Genomic DNA, 19,608 nt, shown 5'->3' on the forward strand with positions numbered 1-19,608 from the left:
AAAGGTAAGTTCAAAATAGATATGAAGTGATTGGGAGGAATTTGTGGAGAAGTTGGTGCTTGAGTTCAATCTTGAAGGATACTCGGGATTTTAAGAAATGGAAGTAAAGGAGTATGTTCTAGGCAATGTAGGAAATGCAGAACTATGTATTAGTATAACTAAGAAGGTCAGTTGTACTGGATTTTCATTTCTTTTGTTGTGATTTTGGGTCTAATGAGAACTGCATTGCTCATTATTTTTAGATTATCAACTGTAGGAGGAATTTCATTAATAAGCACTGATTTCATGGTTGCTAGAATCAGATAAAGAATACGCTCACTCTGCCCTGACATGTTACAATTGTAGCACCACTGAATTCCCAAACTAAAAGTTCATAAATGATTGAATTGTGTGGGATATTTTTTATTAGTTCTAAAATGAGTTTTTCAGTCTCAGTTTTTTGATCAGTAATGATATATTACTGATGCTATGACACCAAATATAAATTCTGAAAATGTGAAAAATCATAAAGTAAAAAACAAATTAGTAAAATAGTTGAAACTGCATGCAGAGATAAATTGTTATTTTATTCTATGAATACATTATGCTCAAAGTTTTATTAATTTTGATAAATTTTACTGACACTCCAGAGAGGAAATATAACATGGGCAAAAAAATAGCCCAGAAGAAATAAATGTAGGAGCATTTCCTCTTTATTTACAGTAAAAAATCATTCCTTTTTCTATATCTTTTTGTTTTCCATTTTCCTTAGTGTTCTAAAGACTTTTCATTTAATAAAAAGAATCAAATATGGGATGCTACTATATGTGTCCAGTGATTCATATACTTAAATACCTTATACTTTTACTTTAGAGTTTATACTTTTTGTAAACAAAAGGTAATTTTTAAGGGTTCTATTTTTTTGCATCAGTTGATCCACTTGGTCCTTCTAGTTTAACTCTATTATTTCAAGTGTGTTTTTGTAAACAAAATATAGGATTCTACTTTAAAAGCTTTTGCTTTCTTCCTCCATTTTATGGAGTTAGGAGTTCATTCATCCCATTCATTTTAATGATTGTGACTGAGAATTGATTTCTCCTTCCATATTATTTTATTATAATTTTCTCCTCTTTGCTCTCTCTCCCATCTTTATAAAGAAAATAGTAGGAAAACAAAGGAAATGAGACTGGCATTAATAATCTATAATTGTGGTGATCTGTTTCCATTCTTCTGCTTTTTCTTTCTTCCACTAGTCTGGACCCATCAGCCAATGGTTCTTACCTTTTCTTTCTTTTCTTCTGTTTAATATTCACCTCTTGATGGCTTGCCCTTTGTTATTGGAATTTACTTGTTAATATTCCTCAACTCTGCCTTCTCTCTTAGAACCCATTCTTTCTTCTCTACATCATCCATTTCCCTGTTGTATTGAATATATTTCTACATTAAACTTTTTGTGTCTTCAACACTCCTTTGAGCAGTTCACATAGGAGCAAGGTTCATAAAGTACCCACTCTCATCTTCATGTTTGTGTACTCTTTTTATGGTGTATCCCAATTATGAGAAAGTAAGTTTCTCTCTCTACTTTCTCATTCATTCTCTAAAGTATTCTTTTTCTTTTTCTTTTCTTTCTTAAAAATAACAAAATAGATAACAATATTCAGGTCCTACATTTGTCTTTCTTCCTCCTTCTTTGATCTTTGAACTTAGTAGGATTCTTAAGCATAAATGACCTCTCCCATTGGAATATAAGCCTTTTGTCATCACTTAACCTCTTCAAAATATTCAGGAGATAGATGACGGTTTATTATTATAATCTGGGAGTTATCTGAATAGAGGTAATGATTGAATCTATGAGAGTTGATGAGCTCATCAAGTGAGATGGCAGTCAAAAGTGTTAAATCCTTCACAAGTCAAAAAAACATAAAAATGGAAAAAAGACATCAGATAGGTCACTTAAAAGATGATTGGAGAGAGCAGTTTCAGGTGGATGATGATGTCAGAACTAGATTGCAAAGAGCTGAGTCAAAAGAAATAAAATGGAGGACTTATTTTTCTTTCTAATAACTCAGTAGAGAACTGCTGCGGCAAATTGCTTGTGCGTTTTTTTTTAACTCTGAGGTTATTACTGTCCTCTTTTCTTATCCACCCATTTAATGCCTCAACAGCTGTATGCAATTTCCATTCTCTTATTACTCTGTTTTCTTACTTGGTCTTACTCTTATCTTCTGCTTGATCCCTCTTCCTATTTGAATTTCTATTCTCCTTCCTCCACTTGAATTCATTTATTTCTCCTCAAGTTCTCTTCCTCTTCCAATACTTGTCCTTTAGCTTGATTCTACCTTTTTCTTTAGCTCTAGTCTTTTTCAGCTTCAAATCTTTAATCATTATTTCTTCTTGTGTCCTCCTATTTCACCTTCTTTTCCTTTGAATCTTCAAGTTCTCTGAGTTTCGTCCTTAGATTCTGTCTCTGACTTTCTTTGTTACAAATTTCTCCTTCCAAAACCCTCACAATTCCTTTTACTCTCTCCATAACTTTTTCCCTCATGCTAGAAGCAGACTTGGATCATATGCAAAATTAGGATATTAGGATAGATGATTTCCAAAGCTCCTTCCAACTCTAGATAATATGACCATATGATTGAGATGAATGCTATGGTTTGTTATTTGGAAGAGAGACCCTGTCTTATAATTGTAATGGGTGGCTAGGATTTGACCAACCTATTCAACAGGGTTGTTCTCTTCAAAGTCTGAAAGCAAAGATGGTGTCACTCCCAGCCCTAGGCCAATATAAATATATCTGACTGTATTAATAAACAAGAGATTTTATTATGGAAAGATATCAGGAAGGATATTTAAGGAAGTGGATTGAGGGTAAATCCCTATCTTGGATATTGTCGACCATAAGATTCCAAAACTGACTTTGATTGAAAGTCTCTTCTTTGCTTGGCCTGGCCAGGACTACTCTCTTCTACTCTATCTAATAATCCCTTTGCTAACTGTCTATTCCTAAATAAAACCCACAAAGGTTTCTGAGTCTTTAGAATAATAGATGTGTAGCTCAGGTAACTGAAGTTGAAGTGATTGGGTTCATTAAGAAAGGAAAAACCCCTCAAAGGCAACATTGAAAAGTTTATCAGCTTCTCTTCTCTTAGTTAGATCTTCATATACAGATGGTAGAGATAAATCAAAAGGATAGAGGTCTGCAGTTGGTCAGAGCTAGGTCTCTGAGCTGGCTTCAAATTCATAGCCTTTCCATTGACTCCCCAAGCTGGCCATTAGAATCTCCCCCTCCCTCCTGCTACATTCTAACCAGGTTTACCCTTGTGTCCATAGTTCCAACAGAATTCCATTCCCCTTTGCTGAAAACCTGTTTTCTCTTTCCAAAATTTCCTTTCACAGTTGTCCCCTTTCACAACTTCCCAAACTCCCCTAGTTCAATGTCATGAACTTTTGGTACTTACCTGTAAAAATATATGCTATTCATTAATACCCCAGCCAAATCCCCCTATCCTGTGTTATGCTATTACTGTCTTGGATTTTCCCCAGGAAAGATATAGGGTAAGGATAGAGTTTATATAACAATTACAAAGTTTCAGTAACAGAAATTGCAACTTTTTAAAACATTATTTTAAGGCTATTGTTAACTTTTTATAACACTAACCTGATACAGAATTTTTTCTATCTATGACTATCAATATGTTAGAATAACCTTTAAGCTATAAAATCTTCTGTTAAACACAATTTTAGCCATAGCTATCACAAAAACCTTTGTCAAAGAAAAACTTTTCTGCAAATGCAGTTTAAAGTCTATTCTTGAAACTCCCAATTGGAGACCCAAATTAAACACCAGGAAAACAAGATAGACCAAATCAAAGAGGAAAATCAAAAGACTGTAACAGAAAACCAGGCTCTAAAGACTAGAATAGGGCAAGTAGAATCCAATGACCTTGAAAGACAGCAAGAACTAATAAAACAAAGTCAAAAGAATGACAAAATAGAAGGAAACATGAAATCTCTCACTGAGAGAATGACAGATCAATAAAAAGGGTCTAGAAGAGACAACTTAAGAATCACTGGTCTTCCTGAAAAAAAGAAAAACAGAAATTAATAGAAATTTGGACACCATACTACAGGAAATTATCCAAGAAAACTGCCCTGATGTTCTTCAACAAGAGGGCAAAATAGATATTGAAAAGATCCATAGATCACCCTCCACACTAAACCCTCAAAAGTCAACCCTCAGGAATATAATTGCCAAATTCAAGAGTTTCTAAGGTAAGGAAAAATATTACAAAAAGCCAGAAAGAGACAATTCAGGTATCAAGGAACACCAGACAGGATTACACAGGATCTGGCAGCCTCCACACTACAAGACCACAAGGCTTAGAATATGATATTCAGAAAGGCAAGAGACTTGGGTCTAAAACCAAGGATCACCTACCCATCAAAACTGACTATATACTTCCAGGGGAAAGTTTGGGCATTCAACAAGATAGAAGATTTCTGAGTGTTTGTAAAGAAGAGACTGGAACTAAATGTAAAGTTTGATGTCTAACCACAAAAATCAAGAGAAACATGAAGACGTAAATAATAAAGAGAGGGGAAAGAAAGAAAACTCTTATTTTTAAATGTGCATCTTAAAGGGCTTCAATAAGATAAAATTATTTGTATTCCTATATGGAGAAATGTTATGTATAATTCTAAAAAATTTTACTATTATAGTAATTAGAAGAATTATTCATAGGGAGAGGTTGGAGTACTAAATGGTCTATGGGGGAAAAGGTGGGGGGAATAGAAGATGACACCAAGAGAAATTTGAAGAAATAAGAAAAATAGGATAATCTATACCATACAAAGAGGGCATGGGAAAGGGAGGGGATGGATACTATTATAAGAAAGAGAGGAAGAGAGCGTTAATAGGAAATACTTAAACCTTACTCTCAGGGGAATTAATCCTGAAAGGGAAAAGTAGCTAGATCCATTGGGATATCGAATTCTCTCTTACTCTATGGGGAAAGTCAGAGGGATAAATAAAGGGGGCAGGGGGGAGTTCAAAAAGGGAGGGGAAGAGAGGGGGAGGGAATTCATTAAGCCTTAAAAATAATAAGAGGGGAACAAAAAGGGAGGGGATGGAAAGGGAAGTAAACTAAGGGAGGGGATACGAGGGACTGATTTAAAACAAACCACTGATTTAAAAGGAAATAGCATAAGAAGAAGGGGCAGGACAAGGAGAAGGAATCAAAATGTCTGGGAATACACAATTGATAATTATAACTCTGAATGTGAATGGGATGAACTCACCCATAAAATGGAAGCAAATAGCAGAGTGGATTAGAAACCAAAATCCTACCATAAGTTGTCTATAAGAAATACACATGAGACAGACATACATAGAGTAAAAGTAAAAGGCTGGAGCAAAATCTTTTGGGCTTCAACTTATAAAAAGAAGGCAGGAGTTGCAATCATGATTTCTGGCAAAGCCAAAGTAAAAATAGATCTGGTTAAAAGAGACAGGGAAGGTAATTACATCCTGGTAAAAAGCAGTATAAACAATGAAGAAATAGCATTACTCAACATGTATGCACCAAATGGTATAGCATCCAAATTTCTAAAGGAGAAACTGCAGAGCTCAAGGAGGAAATACGTAGTAAAACTGTACTAGTGGGAGATCTAAATATTCTATCAGATCTAGATAAATCAATCAAACCAAAAAAAAATAAGAAAGAGATAAGAGAGGTGAATGAAATCCTAGAAAAATTAGAGTTAATAGATATGTGGAGAAAAATAAAGAGGGACAAAAAGGAATACACCTTCTTTTCAGCTGCACATGGTACATTCACAAAGACTGACCAAGTTCTAAGGCATAGAAACATGGCAAACAAATTCAAAAGAACAGAAATAATAAATGTTACCTTTTCAGATCAGATCATAATGCAATATCAAATTCTATCTTACCTTATGGAGAAAGTCAGAAAGCCCAAAATAATAATTAGTAAGGGCACATGGATAGGCAAATAAAAAATTAATTGGAAATTAAATAATAGACTCTCCAAAATCAGTTAACAAAAGAACAAATCATAGAAACAATCAATAATTTCATAGAAGAGAATGACAATGATGAGATATCCTACCAAAATCTGTAGGATGCAGGAAAAGAAGTACTCAGTGGGAAATTTATATCCTTGAGTGCATATATTAACAAATTAGGGAGGGCAAAGATCAATGAACTGGGCATGCAAATCAAAAAACGAGAAAGCAAACAAATTAAAATTCTCCAGTTAAATACTATACTAGAGATTACAAAAATTAAAGAGAAATTAATAAAATTGAAAGTAAAAACTATTGAATTAATAAATAAGATTAGAAGCTGGTACTTTGAAAAAACAAATAAAATTGACAAAGTACTGGTCAATCTAATTTAAAAAAGGAAAGAAGAAAAGCAAGTTATCAGTATCAAAGATAAAAAGGGAGACCTCACCTCTAATAAAGAGAAAATCAAGGCAATCATTAAAAACAATTTTGTCCAATTATATGGCAATAAACATAGCAATCTAGGTGATATGGATGAATATTTACAAAAAATATAAATTGCCTAGATTGACAGCAGAGAAACAGAATACTTAAATAATCCCATATCAGAAAAAGAAATTGAACAAGCTATCAAAGAACTCCCTAAGGAAAAATCCCCAGGACTAGATGGATGCACAAGTGAATTCTATCAAACCTTCAAAGAATAACTAATCCCAATACTATACAAAACATTTGAAATAATAAACAAAGAAGGAATTCTACCAAATTCCTTTTATGACACAAATATAGTACTGATCCAAAAGAACAAAAACAGAGAAAGAAAACTACAAACCAATCTCCTTAATGAGCATAGTTGCAAAAATCTTAAACAGAATACTAGCAAAAAGACTCCAGCAAGTGAACACAAGGGTTATTCATTATGATCAGGTGGGATTTATACCAGTTATGCAAGGATAGTTCAATATTAGGAAAACTATTCACATAACTGGCCATATCAAAAAGCAAACCAACAAAAACCACATGATTATCTCAATAGATGCTGAAAAAGCCTTTACAAAATACAACACCCATTCCTACTGAAAACACTAGAAAGTATAGAAATAGAAGGGCTTTTCCTAAAAATAATAAATGGTATATATCTAAAACCATCAACAAACATCATTTGCAATGGGGATATATTAGAAGCCTTTCCAAATAAGATCAGGAGTGAAACAACGATGCCTATTGTCACCTCTATTATGTGATATTGTATTAGAAACACTAGCAGTAGCAATTAGAGAAGAAAAAGAAATTGAATGTATTAAAATAGGCAGTGAGGAGAGCAAGTTATCACTCTGCAGATGATATGATGGTCTACTTAAAAAATCTAGAGAATCAACTAAGAAGCTTGTAGAAATAATCAACAACTTTAGCAAAGTTGCAGGATACAAAATAAATGCACATAAATCATCAGCATTTCTTTATATTTCCAACACACCACAGCAGCAAGAGATAGAAAGAGAAACACCATTTAAAATCACCCTAGACAATATAAGATACTTAGGAATCCATCTACCAAAACAAACACAGGAATTATACGAAAACAACTACAAAACACTTTCCAAACAATTAAAACTAGATCTAAAGAATTGGAATAATATTGATTGCTCATGGGTAGGATTAGCTAACATAATAAAAATGACCATTCTACCCAAATTAATTTACCTATTTAGCGCCATACCTATCAAACTACCAAAAAACTTTTTTTTACTGAATTAGGAAAAACGATAACAAAGTTCATCTGGAATAACAAAAGATCATAGGTAGAAGAGTGGTAAGAATGGGCAATGAGGGTCAAGTGACTTGCCCAGGGTCACACAGCTGGGAAGTGTCTGAGGCTAGATTTGAACCTAGGACCTCCCGTCTCTAGGCCTGACTCGCAATACACTAAGCTACCCAGCTACCCGTACCATATTGTTTTGATTGACCACTGCTTTATAGTATAGTTTAATATCTGGTACTGCTAGGCCCCATTCCTTCACATTTTTTCATTATTTCCCTTGATATTCTTGAACTTTTGTTATTCCAGATGAACTTTGTTATCGTTTTTCCTAATTCAGTAAAAAAAGTTTTTTGGTAGTTTGATAGGTATGGCGCTAAATAGGTAAATTAATTTGGGTAGAATGGTCATTTTTATTATGTTAGCTAATCCTACCCATGAGCAATCAATATTATTCCAATTCTTTAGATCTAGTTTTAATTGTTTGGAAAGTGTTTTGTAGTTGTTTTCGTATAATTCCTGTGTTTGTTTTGGTAGGTAGATTCCTAAGTATTTTATATTGTCTAGGTTGATTTTAAAGGGTACTCTTTCTAAGCTCTTGCTGGTGAGATGTGTTGGAAATATAAAGAAATGATGAAGATTTATGTGCATTTACTTTGTATCCTGCCACTTTGCTAAAGTTGTTGATCATTTCCACTAGCTTCTTAGTTGATTCTCTAGGATTTTTTAAGACCATCATATCATCTACAAAGAGTGATAGCTTGGTCTCCTCATTGCCTATTTTGATACCTTCAATTTCTTTTTCTTCTCTAATTGCAACTGCTAGTGTTTCTAGTACAATGATAAATAATAGAGGAGATAATGGGCATCCTTGTTTTAGTCCTGATCTTATTGGAAAGGCTTCTAATTTATCCCCATTGCATATGATGCTTGTTGATGGTTTTAGATATATACTGTTTATTATTTTTAGGAAAGGTCCTTCTCTTGTTTTCAATAGGAATGGGTGTTGTATTTTGTCAAAGACTTTTTCAGCATCTATTGAGGTAATTGTGGTTTTTGTTGGTTTGCTTTTTGATATGGCCAGTTATGTGGATGGTTACTAAACTTTCCCTAATTCTCTTATAACACCTCTCTCATTGCCACAATCATAAGCTTTAATTCATTGTCTGTTGTCTTAGCCTTTTTCCCAACCAGCATCCTAATACATTTTCTCAGAGTGTAATATAATTGCAATAGTGACCAAACTACCCTGCAATCACAGGCACATAGGACAAAACTCTACCCATTGCTATCTTTAGCCATTGGAAACTATTGTATAGATTTAGCAAAAAATAAATGTAATCTGGAATTATAATGAAAACAAAATTATAGCACATGTAAATGAATTGGCAAATGATTGCCATCACTCCCATGGCTACAAATAGTTTGTGTGCTGTTGTTATGATGGGAAAACCTCTGCACAGCCAAATATGCATTTTAAAATCAGCCCTTTAAGAGTTCACACCCCCTTGGTTCCCTCCCTTTACCCCCAGAGTGGTAGAGTCTTCAGATAAGTTGGCTTAGTTGCTGGGCAGAACTTAGCACTGAGCCTGGTGAAGTAAAGATGGCCACTGCCTACTACCACAATGGCTTCGACTCCCTGTGCAGACCTCGATCTTCCTATGGCCGCAAACTACCCTCCGGACTCCCAAATCTTCTCAAAATTGGAGTAAGTTCAAAAGTTGGCCTGTTGCTCACCAAACTGTTCCAGAAGAAGTAGCATTATTTGGTGTAGTTCTTCAGATAGCCTTTATAGATTCCGTAGTTGACTTTCCCAGGTATAACTCTCCAGTGGGAGAGGGGAACTCTGTGAAGAGACAACCTGACATCTTGTACATCTTTATCCTTCACATTTTAGAGATAGTGGAGAAACTACAGAGCTGACAGCATTGCCTAAGACGGTGATGACAAACCTATGACATGCATGTCAGCACTGACACATGTAGCCATTTTTGATGACACACATCCACATGTGGCCGCACACAGAGAAGAATGGGACCATGTGCCAAGGATGAAACATTTGCTGTAGTATAGTGTGGACACTCTGTGCACTAGAGATGACAATTCTACCTATATTAATTTACGTATTTTGGTTTATTAAATACAGGTATATATTAAAATTATACATTTTTATTATTTAAACTATAAATATCCTGAAATTATGGAATTTTTTTCTTGAAGTGACACACCACTGGAGTTATGCTCAGTTTTTTGGTGAATTTTGACACTCAAAAGCTCAAAAGGTTGCCCATCACTGGCCCAAGATGATTTCAACAACCAGAGAAAGAAATATCCCTTTATCTTCTTTCTCTGTCTTTTAATCATTCTTTCTCTTTTTAACTTTAATCTTTTTCTCAATGTCTTTCTGTCTCTTTAACCTTCCCTCTTTTTTTTCATTGTAGTTGCTTTCTGGGGTGGCACTGAGGAGATATTGTTTTAAAATTTTTGCCTGGCTGTGATTGTAATTGAATTTTTAAGCTAGGTCCATGAATTTGTTTAATTTTTAAAATACCTTTGTCTGTTCTGTTAGCATAGCAGAAGAATTCCACTTATAAGTATTCTGGTTCTATTTTAATTATTTTTATTTAAAGTAGCTTGGTGATATAATGATAAGCTTTTGGTTCCCATCTTTAAAAGAAAGTGAACATTGTAAAGACTATTGTTAAGGCATGAACTTACTCTTTACAGGGTCCAGTGGAAAAAGTAAACCATCCATTAGTTATCCTTTATTCATGCTGCACAAATGGCCCAATTTATTTTATAGTCATGTAGTTCCCTGTTGCTATCTTTTATGTAGCTTCTCTTATTCTCTTCTTCATTGGTAATATGTTCCATCCTATCTGTGACTATCACACACCTTTCCAGTGTTCTTTAGGTGACTTGTAAATGTAATTCTTTAGAGGTTGTGGCATGTATAGAAATATAGTATTGCCAACAAATATTTATGCATTCTCTTCTTCTCTTCATGAGAAGTTCCCCTTAGGAGTGATGTCATTTTTCTACCAGACTCCTTGTAGTGTCTTGAAGAAGCTTTTCCTCAGTGTATCTAGTTTTTCCTGGGATCCTTATCCAGACAATGGAACCAGTTACTGCTGTGTGGTATGCCCTCTGATGTTCATGGATCCTCCTCTGGCCTAGATGGTGGGGTGGATATAGACCAAAACTGACACCAAAGCCGGGATTTTCTCCTCCTCCCCAAGTGATTCTTTCTTAAAGGATTTCTGGAAGTGACTCTCTTCTTTTTGCTTCCAGAGGCTCAGATCTCTGGATTTTGATCTGCTTTGCTAATTTATAGAAGACCCACAAGACACAATCAAGTTTCTTCAACTAATCCAAATACATTTCCTCTCTAGTATCGTTCTAGTTTAATAATTTTAAAGGACTTCTAATTTAATCAAAGACTTTTTGGACTTTGATTGAAGAGAGCTTTTTGGGTCTTATTCACATCTACTTCCCACCTCTGATTGTTCTCACTCAACAAAGATATCAAGACTTATCATTTTGTCACTTACTTTAAGTGGGTTGAGGGGAAAGAAGATCACTTTTCTTAAATTTGGATAGAGATAAGAACTTTTATAGAGAAGGATCCAAATACTTCTCTTACCACTCAGTACATAGGCTCAGAACAACATTCAAAACATTAAAACTGTCTTATTCACTTTCACCATCCTTATGTCCTCATACCTCTCTAAAGTAAAGAAAGCAAAAAACTTTGTGAGGTAGGTGCTATTATTATACCATTTTACATATGAGAGAACTGAGGCACAGAAAATTTAAATGACTTATAAATGATTGAGCAGGATTCAAATTCAGATCTTCCTGACTGTAAGTCCTTCTCTTTATCCACTGTACCATCAATCTACCTATTTAAATAGTACATCTTCTGGAGATAATAATACCTGCTTATTCTGATATTCTTTCAATGCTTGAACTGCTAAGGATATTCTTCTGTTAGTAGTAATGTCAGTAAAATGCCAGGCAAGTAGAAATGTTACCTGAGAGCAAATTTTTGACAGAGAGTTTAGAGCAAATAAATTATAGCATGAGTATCCCAAACAGGAAAGAAGAGGAGAATGAAATATTACTGCAATCTCCTACCATTGGTTGTTATTGTATAAGTTCAAAGATATCCACAGATGTTTCTGTTAAGTCTTAAAGTAATTCAAGAGGGAGAAGGGAATCAATGGCAGCTTGCTAATTCTTAATAGTAAAAAAGCAAATTAACAAATTAATAACTAGAGAAGAGTTAGGGGCTTAGCTTTAAAAGCAGACTTTAAAAGCAGAACAACTTTGAACAGTTTGAACAGACATGAGAATAAGAACCTTCTGCAGCAATGGACAGGAGTGTGTTAGGGAAAGCTTATCTTGTCCTACCTGATACTGGTAAGGAAGAACAGCCTGGCATCTTCCGAGATAATAATTAGGTTTAAAGAATTCTAGGCAGAGGCATGTGTCCAAAAGGGCACAAACTAGGTGCCAATGCTTGATAAACAAGCTGTCTAAATGGCAAAGATGTTAATTTTTCAAGGCATAAAGTCGTGAATGCCAGTAGCTAACCAGGGTCTGAAAGGTATGCTGTTACCTGCTAAAGTTAGATTGTTTAGGCAAACTTCTGGAAAGGAAGAACAGTACTTTGTTGGAGGGTAGAGGGCAGGATTGAGTTAGGAAGAGAGGGCATATGAATGAACAAATGAATGACAAACACTGTCTGATAATGGCAGAGAGGATTAGTAAATCCTGCTACTGAGGCAGTTATTCAGGTGGGGAAAGCACTGTGAATGAGGCCAGGAAACAAAATGATAGGGAATGTTAGGGAGCTGACTAATTTGTCTGATACAATTCAGTTCCCCAGAGCTTTAGTCAGTCAATCAATAAATTAGCAAGCATTTAATAAATATGTGGTAGGCACTGTGCTAAGCACCAGGGATACAAAGACAAAAGACAATCCCTGGCCTAATGGGGTAGAAAACATCCCCCCCAAAATTTTCAAAAATACTGTTTTCACACTTTGTGATAATAATTCGAAAGTCTGTCCAAGTTCAGTTTATTTTTCCACTTTCTTTTATCCCATAATAAATTTGAAATTTATTTTTCTAATGAATTTCTTATATCAACAGATCTGAAAATTCTATATGAAATCTCAATTATGTATAATTTTTTAAAGTATTAACTTTAACCTGTTAGTACCAACATTGCCTTTCTGGCATCACCTTCTGAACTTATTTCCGTTCTTTATTGTGTATTTTTGATGCTTTATTGGTACTTTATTTTCTTTTTATCTTGCATTTGTATTTTTTCTGTCTTCTTCCCAACTCTCCTTTTGCACAAAACTTTTCGATTTTATGTAATTTAAATTGGCGGTTTTATTTTTTTGTGATCATCACTATCCTTTAGTTAGTCAAGAACTCCTCTTCTCTAGTTGTGAAAGGTCTCTTTCTATCTCCTATAATCTGTTCACGATTGTAACCTTTTATATCTATTTCATGATCCATTTGGGGCTTTTTTCTTTCATATTTTGTGACATTTTGGTCTGAAACCAACTCCTCCCCGGCTACATTCCAATTTTCCCAGCAGTTTTTGTTAAATAGTAAGTCTTTACCCCAAGATTAATGACTTTGAATTTAGGGACCATAATGCTTCTCTGCTGCTTCTGGGCCTCATGTGCTTAATCTAATCCACTGAACAATTTTTCAGGTTTTTTTAGCCAGTACCAAATAGTTTTGTAGAATAGTTTGATATTTGGTGCTGCAAGTTACCCTTCCTCCCCACTCTTCTCATTGTTTCCCTTTATCTTTTGTTTTCTACATGAATTTTGTTAATACATTATCTGGTCCTAGAAAGTAACTCTTTGGGCATTTGATTAGTACAGCATTCTGTATAAGTGATTGAGACAATGATGGCTGTCATTGCTGGAAGAAGGTACCTTGCAGAGATCTGCTTGTTGGAAGGTCTGTGGGCAGAGAGGCAATCTAATGCTTACTGGGCAGCCATTCTGGAAAACGGTTGACACTTTATTGCCCTGAATTCACTCAACTTTCCTCTCACTGTCTTCTTAACTTCTTAAAATCTAGCTTCCAACATCATAATTCCACTGAAATTGCTCTGTCCAAAGTTACCACTCGTCTCCTATTTGTCAAATCCAATGACCCTTTCTTAATTCTTATTCTCCTTGATGTTGATATCTCTGTAGCCCCTGATACTGTTGATGACTCTTTCCTAATACTCTCTTCTCTGACACTTCTCTCTCTCTACTGGTCCTTCTCTTACCTGTCTTGACTGCTCCTCTTCTTTCTGCTTTGCTGGATCCTCCTCCAGATCCATAGATGTCCCTCAGGATTTAGTCTTCAGCCCTCTTCTCTTCTCCCTCTATACTCTGTCTCTAAGAGGTTTGCCATCACTGCTCTAGTGTATCTAGTCTAGTTCATCTTTCACCTTGCAATAGCCTGCTGGTGGGTCTGCTTGCTTTCATTCTTTCTCCACTCTAATCCATCCTCCATTTGGCCACTAAATTAATTTTGCTAAAGCACAAAGACAATGTCAATAAACTCCCAATCACGTCCAGGATCAAATCCCTGACTTTTAAAGCCTTTCATAACCTAGTTACCTCCTATATTTCCAGTCTTCTTAAACCTCTTCTCTCCCCCATCATACTCTTTGATCCAGTGACAATGGCCTCCTGGTTGTTCCATCAACAAGACAAAACACTCCATCTCTTGGCTCTGGACATTTTCTCTGGCTGTCCCCCACCCTGCATGAAATGCTGTCCCTCCTCAATTCTTTCTATTGATTTCCTTTAATTTACAATTATAATCCCAACTTCTACAGGAAGACTTTGCCCACCCCCCCCCCTTAATGCTATTGTATGTTCTCTGTTAACAATTTCCTATTCATCATATATATGTATATATAATCTATCTTATATATATGTATATATATATTTATATGTTTGCTCATTATCTCCCCCATTACACTTGTAGCTCTTTGAGAAATTTTGGCCTCTTTTTGGATTCCCGGCACTTAGCATAGTGTCCGCCACATAGTTAGTATTTAATAAATGTTTGTTGATTGACTGATGCACAGATACAAATGGAAGAGTTGAATTGTCATCTGGACTCATTACTATTACTGCTAACTAACATTTATTTACATAGCATTTTAAGATCTACAAAATGCTTGAAATATATTATCTTATTTAATGTCTTAATAAATTATGATGCTCATTTTTCAACCCCATCTATCCATTATACTAAAGTTTCTGTTGCAGTACATAGAGTACATTTCCTTCTTTTCTGATGTGAATCCGTTGTTCTGGCAATCTAAAGGGAGAGTCACATTTTTATGTTTTTAACAAATAGCTTCAACTGTACTGCAGCTCTTCATTTGAAAGATGTTTAAATAAGCTAGAAAATTCTATTTCCCATTTTTTTAAAGTCAGTTAACAATCATTTGTTAAGTACTTACTGTGTGGTAGACATTTTGACTAATGAGCACCAGGGATACAAGGAAAGACAAAAGGAGTCTCCCTTTCCTTACATAGCTAACATTCTAATGATGGAGACAACATGAAAATAACTCTTGTGCAAATATAAGAGTCTTTATAGATGACTGGTGTTCTGGACCAGCTCTTGTATTCATAGTTAGGATTTTATATCATCTGAACACTAGGAAAGAGTGAATGCAAACTGTTATAAGTTACTGTGATCTAATGGAATTGGAGAGATCTGTTTTTAAGATATTCTAGAGCAGTGGTTCCCAAACTTTTTTGGCCTACTGCCCTCTTTCCAGAAAAAATATTACTTAGCCCCCTGGAAATTATTTTTTAAATTTTAATAACAATTAATAGGAAAGATAAATGCACCTGTGGCCATCACCACCTCCCTGGATTGCTGCAGCACCCACCAGGGGGTGGTAGCGCCCACTTTGGGAATCACTGTTCTATAGGAATCTTCCAGGGAGCATGTTGTGTTGGGATTTGGGAAGCAACATATAATAGAAGTGATTTTCAGAATAAAGAAGCACTTTGGCCTACGGGGCCATTTGGGCTCACAAGCTGAGTTAGATCCTAGAGTGTTCTCCCATGTACTACATTAGAATTGGACACCTGGGAAAGAGTATGAATTCAATTTGCCAAGGCCGAGACATACTTAAGTTAGGTCAGTGGTAGCAGCAACACAGAGAGCAGAGAGAAGGAAGAAAAAGAGGTCTATGAAAAGTCACAGACATTTGCTGGAAGATGATAAGTGCTGCCCAAAGAAGACCTATGCAGCCACATAGAACAGGGAAAGGGACCTGTGATGAACAACATCTGCCTTCTATGGGCTGGGGAGACTTGTAGGAAGTCTAAGGAGCAATGCTGGGTAGTGATGGGGCAAATAAGTGACTGGGAACAGTAAACACTGACCTCTGAGAGACCAGCCAGAGGAGCTGAAGAGAGGGGGAGCCTTGATGTGGAAGAAGAACCTCCAGGGACCCCTTCACAAACACCCTGCCTTATCCAGGGCAATATTGTACCCTGTTGAGACTGCCCAGGCCCCTGGGAAGATGGTTACTTTCTGGGGGGGTATAGCTCCACAAGAGTCTACTAGTTCCCACTTGTCCCTTCTCATCATGGTAATGATAAAGACATAAAAGATGCAGAAGCCCATCTATTAAACAGAAGGAATTAGATGAGCTCCCTCCCTTGAAGCAGGGCCACTTGGACTTCCCAACTCAGCCAAAAAACAGAGACAGATAGACCCACAAGGGTCAAATCAGTTTTGAATCAATGAGGACTTGTCTTGTCAATAGCCAAAAGCCATCCTCAATCCAGCTACAAGGTTTACTGGGGCCCATTTGAAAGTTGTCAGTGGGGTTGATGTTGGGTGCAAATTATAGGGAGATGAATTACATCACAACATAAGGGAGAAGCCTTCTAATAATTAGAGCTCTTCATAAATGGAGTGAATTAGGGGCAGCTGGGTAGCTCAGTGGATTGAGAGTCAGGCCTAGAGACGGGAGGTCCTAGGTTCAAATCCGGCCTCAGACACTTCCCAGCTGTGTGACCCTGGGCAAGTCACTTGACCCCCATTGCCCACCCTTACCACTCTTCCACCTAAGAGCCAATACACAGAAGTTAAGGGTTCAAAAAAAAATTAAAAAAAAATAAATGGAGTGAATTGTCTTATACTAAAGAGAGTTCCCTGTGTCTGGAAGAATTCAAGCAGATGTTGGATGACCTACTAGAGATAGTATTGAGGGAAATGAGTGGAAGGTTTAGTTAGATGACTCCTAAGTTACTAGAGAGATCAGGAATGGCTTTCTCTCCAATTTATAATATATATATATATATATATACATATATATACATATTAAAGTATGTATATGTAGATAGATGTTTATATATTGTCTTCCCCATAAGACTGAGCTCCCTGAAGGCAGTTACTGGAGTTTTTTGGTTTGTTTTTGTTTTTTTATCTTTCATTGTATCCACAGTAGTACATAGTAGGCACTTTGTAAATGTGTTGTGACTGACCAACTGAAAGAGGAAGCCCTTGAGTTGAGCTTAGACAGATTCTTGCTTGAGAGCCCAGGATTTACTAACTCTTACCCACCTCTCCTCTTTGGCTCCAGGCTCTGTGAAGACCTAAGCGTAGAAGAAGAGAAGAGGATGGAACAACTTCTACAAGAGTGTATCCTCGACCCCTCCCTCCGAGAGCATCTTTCTGTTGTTTCTCATACTTTCCAAAACCAGAGACAGAGTATCCTGGGCAATGATATGCTCTTCTTTGGAAATATTTTTGTGGTTGAACCAGTGGTAAGCATTCAACTAGCCATACCAACTATATGAAAACACTGATAAAATTGTCAATTTATGTGTATTCAGTAATAACAATAGCTGGCATTTATAGTCCACCTACTGTGTACTAGGCACCGGACTAAGCACTTTACAAATATTTCATTTGAGCCCTGGGAAGTAGGTCCTGTTATGATCCCCATTTTGTAGATGAAGGAATGGAGGCCAACAGAGATTGTGACTATCTCAGGGTCATGTAGCTAGGAAGTATCTGAACTCAGATCTGTCTGACTCCATGTCCAGCCCTCTATCCACTGTGATATCTAGCTTCCTCCAATAAGCATTATTAAGAGCATTTGCTCTGTGATGTGTCCAGTGAGACTAGAAAACCTGGAGATTCAATCTTAGCAGTCTCATCAGTAGCAATATCAAAAAGCATTTTCTTAAACCTATTAGGTACAACACATTGTGCAAAACTGTGAATCGTTCATTTGCCCTCAAAGAATAGAGTTGGAAAAGTAGAACATAGACATAAAAAGATAAGCAAGAATGCAGAAAATGTTATATGTTAAAAATAGTATATCATATGTTAAGTTTATGACAGAGACCAGTGGTTCCCAAACTTTTTGCTCTCAGCACCCCTTTATACTCTTAAAAATCATTAAGGAACCTTCCCCCATCAAGAGCTTTTGTTTATGTAGGTTATATCTATATTTATAATATTAGAAATATTATATTATATAAAATGTATTAATTATGATTATAATAGCTTTGACTTTGCAGACCTCATGAAAGGCTCGAGGGCAGTGATGGGCAAACTATGGCCCACAGGCCAGATGCAGCCCCCTGAAATGCTCTATCTGGCCTATCTTTCCCTCTCCCCCAAACTCCCCTTAGTCAACACAAAATTTAAAGGAAACATTTTAAAAGAGCAGAAGTCAAGGAGAAGAATGTTATGTTCCGCCCCCCTCCAATTATTTTGGGTACTGCTGTGTAACACAGCAATGACCAATCTGTTTTTGCTCTTCAATCATTTTAGACATGTCCAACGCTTTGTGAACCCATCTCTGGGGTCTTCTTGGCATTGGAGTGGTGTGCCATTTCCCTCTCCAGCTTATTTTACAGATGAGGCAAATAGGGTTAAATGACCTGCACAGGATCATCTAGCTCAGTGACAGGGCAAACTACAGCCTGTGGGGCAGATGCAGCCCCCTGAAATGTTCTATCGGGCTGCACGATATTATTCCTAATCTGATGAATACAATGAGTAGGATACTACAATGAAACTTCGAAAGAGTTGCCTTAGAAACAGACTGACAGATGAGCATTTCCTTTCCTTTGGCCCCCTCTTTAAAAAGTTTGCCCATCACTGCTCTAGGGGACTGTAAGAGGTCCCTAAACCACACTTTGAAAACTTCTGAATAGATAATGTGTCCAAGGAGATGAGAGGAACAAGTGATGACTATGCACCTCAGCCTTGACATAACTATCAAAATGTCTGTGGCAAGCTGTTTTCCTCAGTACTTCCAGAGTGATACCACCAAATCTGAACTCTTAACATCACAGTCACAGATATGTGCCCTGGGAGGAAGTAGAACCAGTATTAATGACAACAAAATTGGAAAAAACAACTGGACTTGACCAAGTTTGTTTAGAGGTAGTCTACAGTAAAGGGAAGAGGAGACCAAATCCTGGGGAAAACATGGATATTGTTTTTGTTTTGTTTTTATTAATTAAAAAAAAAGATGACCAAGAAAACAGTAGTAATTACTGATCAATGAGCCTCATTTGCCAACTCTATAAGATCTTTAGCAACATAATTTATACACATATCAAAAGCTTTCTTGGGGACACTTACCTTCTTGGTGTTCCTCAAATAAGACACTCCCTTCCTGATTGAGTATTTTCACTAGATGTTTGTACTCCCAAGCCTGGAATTCTGTCCCTCTTCATCTCTGCTTCCTGGCTTCCTTCAAGCCCTACCTAAAATTCTACCTTCTCCAGGAAGCCTTTCCCTATTCTGCTTCCT

General features: G+C 36.2%; 1 protein-coding gene across 1 annotated transcript in view; it reads left to right on the forward strand.

The window, feature by feature from the left end:
• The window catches only part of HYDIN (HYDIN axonemal central pair apparatus protein), a 417,120-nt gene that overhangs the window by 92,753 nt on the left and 304,759 nt on the right, over positions 1 to 19,608 (forward strand). Inside the window, exon 8 of the mRNA XM_044659361.1 lies at positions 17,417 to 17,600. Coding sequence (XP_044515296.1) covers positions 17,417 to 17,600 — 184 coding nt within the window. The remainder of the gene's footprint in view (positions 1 to 17,416; positions 17,601 to 19,608) is intronic.

The sequence above is a fragment of the Gracilinanus agilis genome, chromosome 2 (genome assembly GCF_016433145.1).
Source record: "Gracilinanus agilis isolate LMUSP501 chromosome 2, AgileGrace, whole genome shotgun sequence".
Classification (NCBI taxonomy): Eukaryota; Metazoa; Chordata; class Mammalia; order Didelphimorphia; family Didelphidae; genus Gracilinanus; species Gracilinanus agilis.